Source organism: Cariama cristata, unplaced genomic scaffold, assembly GCF_000690535.1.
Source record: "Cariama cristata isolate BGI_N322 unplaced genomic scaffold, ASM69053v1 scaffold2493, whole genome shotgun sequence".
NCBI classification, from domain to species: domain Eukaryota; kingdom Metazoa; phylum Chordata; class Aves; order Cariamiformes; family Cariamidae; genus Cariama; species Cariama cristata.
In genome coordinates this window covers 1,321-7,350 of record NW_009606445.1, presented here as the reverse complement: position 1 = coordinate 7,350, position 6,030 = coordinate 1,321, and the positions used below count along the sequence as shown (strand labels likewise).

Sequence of the window (6,030 nt, the reverse complement as noted above, 5' to 3'; positions counted from 1 at the left end):
GCTGCGTTAACCTTGTGTTCTACTCTGGCTTTTATTTATTTTTTTCCCCCCAACCTAGCAATGGCTCTCCAAACCATCAGCCCGAGCCACCCCCTCCAATCGCAGATGTAAGTCACACCTCAGAGCTTATGCTTGTGGTAAGGATGGTGCACAGGTCGGAAAATGGGATTTGGGGATGGATTGGGGGGGGGCTGTGGGTTTTCTGGGGAAGAGACAGCTCTAGTTTAATGTCTTTGGGGAGTTATAACTTCTTTTTGACTCCTAGTTGGAAAAAGAGGTGATGGGGTGAAAAATGTCCAGTATGGCAATGCAGAGCTGTGAGCAAGCTTTTTGTAAAGGTCACAGCGAGCTACTTATTGCCTTGATCTTCACTATGCTTTCTCCTTTGCTTCCTTCCTCTTCCTCTGTCCCCCTGAAGCCTTTTCAATCAAAACCTGTCCAGGCTGCAGCCTGTATTGTGCTTGCGCTGTGAGCCTGGCTCACTAGGGTCTCGATTTAGGGCTGTGATTATAAACACTGACTGAGCTGACCCATGCTTGTTCCTCAGTGGAAATGCTTCCGCGTCACCTCTGCGGCTGTGACCCTTCTTTTCCTGTGTTGCAGAACCTCTTGCCCACCAGCACGCCCCAGGAGGCCCAGCAATGGCTGCATCGAAACCGCTTCTCCACTTTTTCTCGCCTTTTCAGAAACTTCTCAGGTATGGTTATGACATCCCCTCTCTCTCTGCCCCTTCTCTGTGCCAAGTCGCTCTGTCTCCTCTTGCTCCCATCTCCCTGTTACTGTTGCAAATAGAAATGTTTTTTAAAATATTTTGTAACACAATAAAACGTCGCTCCCTGAAAGCTGTGTTCTTCGTTTCTCACCTCGCTCTCAACTATCAAAATAGCCGGGACTGGGGTGGTTTCTCTCCCAAGAGCTCGCAGCACCCTCTGATCTTAAAACAAGCTGAGAAATGCTGATCTGGGGGAAAGCACTGCGTGTAAAGAAATGCTTCGGATTTGTTTTCCTCTCCTTCCCTGGTGATACGGCCTCTGTTATCCAGGGTCACCGAGGTGCTGGATAACCGGCCGTAAATGATAATATGGGACATGGGGTTGTACCAAAACACACTCTTGCAAAACAAGTCTGGGAAAAAAAAATATGTTACGAGCATCCTTCTGGCGAGGGGCAACCAGGGGCAGGTTGTTAGCAAAATGCAGAAGCCATTTGGGAATGGGGTGAGCTCTCCGAGCATGAGGAGGGGGAACTGGCACAGCTGCGGTGCCCAGAGCCCTGACCCCATCCCAGATACTTTGAGCAGAATGATGTGACTTTATCTCCTTTTAATTTTTTTAAAATTGTAGGTGCAGACTTACTGAAGCTGACCAGAGAAGATGTTATCCAGATCTGCGGCCCTGCAGATGGCATCAGGCTCTTCAACGCGTTAAAAGGACGGTATGTTGTTTGCTTAAAAGCTGATTATGGATCGTAGGTAAATTGTATTTGTTTTAGCCTGTTTGCTTGGCTCTTGCTATTAGAGAGAACAGAGTTTAATTAACCTTTCTGAACCTCTTCCAGTCAAATTTGATAACTTAGCCAGCAGGGTAACCGCTCCAGAGACAATTTACGGAAGAAAAATCCATGTGGGAGAGAGGCATTAGAAATGATCTTACTCTTCGAGTGTCAGAGAACCAAGCCGCAAGCCAGAAAGTCCTGCCAATACAGTAGTTGTTTCCTCCGTCCTCTGAACCGCCTCTCAGTGGAATTACCTTCCCAGAAAGGGAATATTCCTTTGCACCTTTCCCCAAAGAAGCAGGGACTGGTGTTTAACTGACCTCTTGTCTGAGCTGGAGCATTTCAGAAGGCTTTCTGAGCTGGAGCTGGATGTAAAGGCACAGGGTGGGCTGTATCTGGGAGGGAAGGTCTGGGGAAGCATTGGTGGGGGTCTCTGATACGGGGCAGCAAGAGCAGGGCGGGTGGAAAATATTCCAGGGGGTTAATGTACTGCCTTCGATGCCTCGGGAGAGAGCGGGGGAAGCGTGGCTGGGTTGTGCTGGGGTGACGGGAGATGCTGCCGGTTTTTTGCACTGCAGAATGAGACTCTGAACGAGGAGGAGTGTGTGTGTTGCCCAGAGAGCTCGGTCTGAACCGTAGCTGCTCTGTTCTTGGGAGTGAACCATCCAATTTAGCTGGCACCACGTCCCCGTACCGACTTCATCCCCTTCTCGCAAAAACTTTTGCTGCCTCAGCAAGTTGGAGACGACCACGATGATTTTGCATCGAGATGAGTTCGTCGATCTCCTCTTTTCCTTCTGAGGATACTGAGGAGGGAAGAGAGCTGGCAAAATGTTGGGAACTAGAGGTATCCTTGAGGAAATACGATGGCGTTCACTCGCTGCTCTGTCCGTAGGATGGTGCGGCCCAGACTGACCATCTACGTCTGTCAGGAGTCCCAGCAGCTGAGGGACCTCCAGCAAAAACACGAGGATGGGGACACAGTAACCAGTACTTTTTTTGGTAAGGGTTTCCAAGCCTGGCTGGGGGCACGTGGCTTTGGGTTGCTACCGACAAGGCGAGGGGGGGGGAAATAACACCCCCGGGGTGGGGGGTTCAGCAAACAGAAATGCAGTGGAGGTTGTTTCCAGCCCCGCTACTGCTGCCCACGGGTGCTCAGCACCAGTTGCCTCCCATCCCCACACTGCTGCCCTGTGGGTTTGGGGCTGGGGAAAGGCCGCTCTCGCAGCTGGGGCTGCTTGTGTTACCTGAGCACGCACAGCAGCTCCAAGAGGGTTCTGTGGCTTTTGTTTTCAGCCGCTACGCCTAGTGTCGGCTGCTGTGGTCCTCGCCTCCTCGCTGCAAGGAGGCAGGGAGCTCACCTGCGACCTAACGCAGGCTCTGTACACAAACTGAGGGGTTGTGCCTGCTCCCCTTTGGCAAGGGTACCAAAAAAATCACAGCGAACCCTTTTTTACTTGCCCTGGTCCTACCCAGCTGATTTTTTTCCTTGCCCACTAAATGGGTGGCTGCAGAATCTTGACTGTCGGCATTTTGCCTGCTCTGAGCCGACAAACGATAGCTCCTGCGAGAATCCAGCATTGCCCAGACAACAATGAGTGACCTACATTTGGTGGAGCAGCCAGGCGCCGGTTTATCCATCTCCGTGATTGGAGCGGCAAGTGCAAAAGCAAACAGCTCGTCCTTTCCTTGCCCTGCTCCAATTCGGATCCTCTCGCTTCCCCCACTCAGGGAGTGAGGGAACAGGGGGGCAGGGAGGGGCTCCGGGGAGGCGCTAGGGCAGAATTTCCATCCTTCTGGGATTGAAAACTGCCAGGAATGGTACAGAACACTGCTCAGCTGATGCTAGTCGAAATAAAAAGCTTTTTGGGGCAAGAACTGCATAAATACAGAGCAAGCATTGCAGGACATCGATGACAGCCAAGTTACCGCAGAGCTGATGCTTATGTAGCTCAGGGAACGCAGCAGCCGTGTAGCAAGAGTGGATGCCAGAGATGTGCGCAGTTCCGTGTAGATTTAGCAGCTTGGGCTTGGAAAGGCAATCACTGTGTGAGTTGGGCGCAGCAGAGCAGGTGTTTAACCTGCTAAAAAGCAAGGCTCGATAGATGGGGTGGGCGCAGTTCCCTTCCCAAGGGGGCTGTGATGTTTCTGGGCAGAGAGCAGACTGTTTGCGGGGCTCCTCTAAGCATCCACTCCTTAGGCCGGCGTGCGTGGCACTAGCTGAAACGTCTCTGCGTCCACGGTGTAGACATGGAAGCTGCGCTTGGTGTCTCGTGATAATAGTTCTTCTCCTTGCAGTGTACCACGCTATTTATCTGGAGGAACTGACGGCGGTGGAACTGACGGAAAAACTGGCCCAGCTCTTCAGCATCTCTTCTCAACAAATCAGTCAGATTTACAAGCAAGGTCCGACAGGAATACACGTGCTGATCAGTGATGAGGTAACAGCCTCTGGGTTCTCCTTATTTTCAGGCAGGGTCGCTTCAGCTGGGTCGTGTCCGATTGTGCTCTGAGCTCCACTGTGGAGGTTGCGCAGGACCCCGGGGAAGGAATTCCCCTGGGCAGGTCTTCAGGAAGGGCCCTGCTCAGTTGCCTCTCGTTTCCAAAGAGTCAGATTTAAATCATTGAAGTCTGTAGAGCCAAGGATTTTGGCGGTTGGGGATGTTGCTCTGCTGCTGAGGGCACCTCACTTAAACACGTGAAGTTTATCAGGCGTGAACAGCTCTCCGTGAGATAGTCCGGGCTGCGTGCACTCTCTCCTTCGTGCTTGGGTTTCTTCTAGCTTTCCTGTAAAAACAGGGAGGGGAATTGCTGTGGGAAGACTTTGCTTTCAGCCCCGCATCCCAGAATCCAATGGTTTTTCTCTCGGCTTGTTGGTTCGGACCTTCCGTTCTGGAGAGAGGAATAAATATTTATGGCTGGTGCCTTTCCTCCCTCCCAGAGCACTAAATTCCTGCCTGAGCAGCTTCAAGCCCTTTCAGTACTCTAAATCTGTGCCTATCGCTGAATGGCAGAACACAAAGCCTTCACTTAGGGCTGTGAAGCACTTGTGCCGTGTTTAAATACAGCCTGGATTTTGTGGCTTCTTTCAGATGATACAGAACTTCCAGGACGAATCCTGTTTCGTTCTGGACACCATGAAAGGTGTGTAAATACCTGGGCTCCATCTTGTCTTTCCCTTCCGTACTTCTTGGGGAGCATTACTGTCAGATCCGCTTGACCCAGCGGATTCCTTTGCTGTTGCGGATCACTCATGACCTTTGCTTTTTGTTTGCAGCTGAAACCAATGATAGCTACCACATCATCTTAAAATAGGAGGAGAAGGGCCGAGGGAACACCTGTGATCCTCTCGTCGCACATGAAGACCCTTCGATTCCAGCACAAGGACACGAGCAGAGATCTGGAAACTCCTGGGTACCTTCTGGAAAGACCCCGAGCTGTTGGTTACTCAGCTGTCTTTCTTGCAGGGAACCTCCTCGCTCTGACGGCATCTAAACAGCCGTTGATGGTAACGTGCTGCTTAATTGCTGGAACTCTGAGGCTTGAAGTTACCAGGTCGTGCTCTTGTGTAGCTCTCGGTAGAAATTTGCCATGGGGACCTAAGACCTGCGTGAGGGGTTTGTTTGTTGTTTTTTTTTTTTTTCTATGGCAGGCATGCTCTGCTTTTTGGAGAGGTATTGGCTCCCATGACACTCACAGACTGGCAAGAGAACATGAATTCAACTGGCCCAACAAAGCCAACTGGCCCTCGGGCACATGCTGAGCTGAGCAGGTCTCAAATACGCTATGTACTGTGCTGAGAGAGTGGTAGGCTAGGGCTGGGAGGGATTTTTTTCTTAAAAGATTTTGTTAAGCTTTCATTTAATATTACAACGCATCTGTTAGACAAAGGCGGTGACTTCGTTTTTTTTCTTCTCCACCCACCTGGAAAATGGTGTTGGCTTCGTGTGTGTGCGGGTGTGGTTGTGGTGCCATCCTTCTTCCTTTGCGAGCATAAGGTCGTCAGGAATTTTATATACGGATTTAGTTGTATAAAGCTGGAGCAAAACATGGAGTGAAGCGGAGTTGGATAAAGAAATAGGTCTTGGTCTGTGGGATTCTTTTCTGCATGTTTCAGGGAGAAAAAAAAAAGACTTGGCGCTCTCCGCTGAAAATTTTGAGCGATGTCTACCTGCTGCCTTGTTTTCTGTCCCCACATCCCCCTGCCCAGCCTCTGTAGCTGCCCCAGCGTTGGTGTAGCCCTGCAGGCACTGAGGAGGAGGCGGACAGCAAATTCAAAGGGTTCTTGAAAGCCCTTGGACTTGATGGTGACAAAAATGCCTCCGTGCAGGTTTCCAGGACAGCAGTGAAGTCTCCGGGGTGAAGGATCTGCCCTGCCGTGCAGGTGATAGATCCAATCCTCCATCCATAAGATCCCTCAGTAGAGACTGAGATGCCTGGGGAAACACCTGCCTCCAACCATCAGCGCTACCCGAGGACGTTTTGAGCCAAAAAAATAGGGAAAAAAACTACAATGTAAAGCCAGGCTCTGATTTT

The 6,030-nt window shown here is 50.8% G+C and overlaps 1 protein-coding gene across 1 annotated transcript in view; it reads left to right on the top strand.

Moving 5' to 3' along the window:
* Positions 1 to 4,809, top strand: part of TFCP2 (transcription factor CP2) — a 15,879-nt gene extending 11,070 nt beyond the window's left edge. The window contains exons 9-15 of the mRNA XM_009696357.1: positions 59 to 137; positions 604 to 697; positions 1,344 to 1,434; positions 2,390 to 2,496; positions 3,793 to 3,935; positions 4,587 to 4,638; positions 4,772 to 4,809. Coding sequence (XP_009694659.1) covers positions 59 to 137; positions 604 to 697; positions 1,344 to 1,434; positions 2,390 to 2,496; positions 3,793 to 3,935; positions 4,587 to 4,638; positions 4,772 to 4,809 — 604 coding nt within the window. The remainder of the gene's footprint in view (positions 1 to 58; positions 138 to 603; positions 698 to 1,343; positions 1,435 to 2,389; positions 2,497 to 3,792; positions 3,936 to 4,586; positions 4,639 to 4,771) is intronic.
* Positions 4,810 to 6,030: the final 1,221 nt, after the last annotated feature.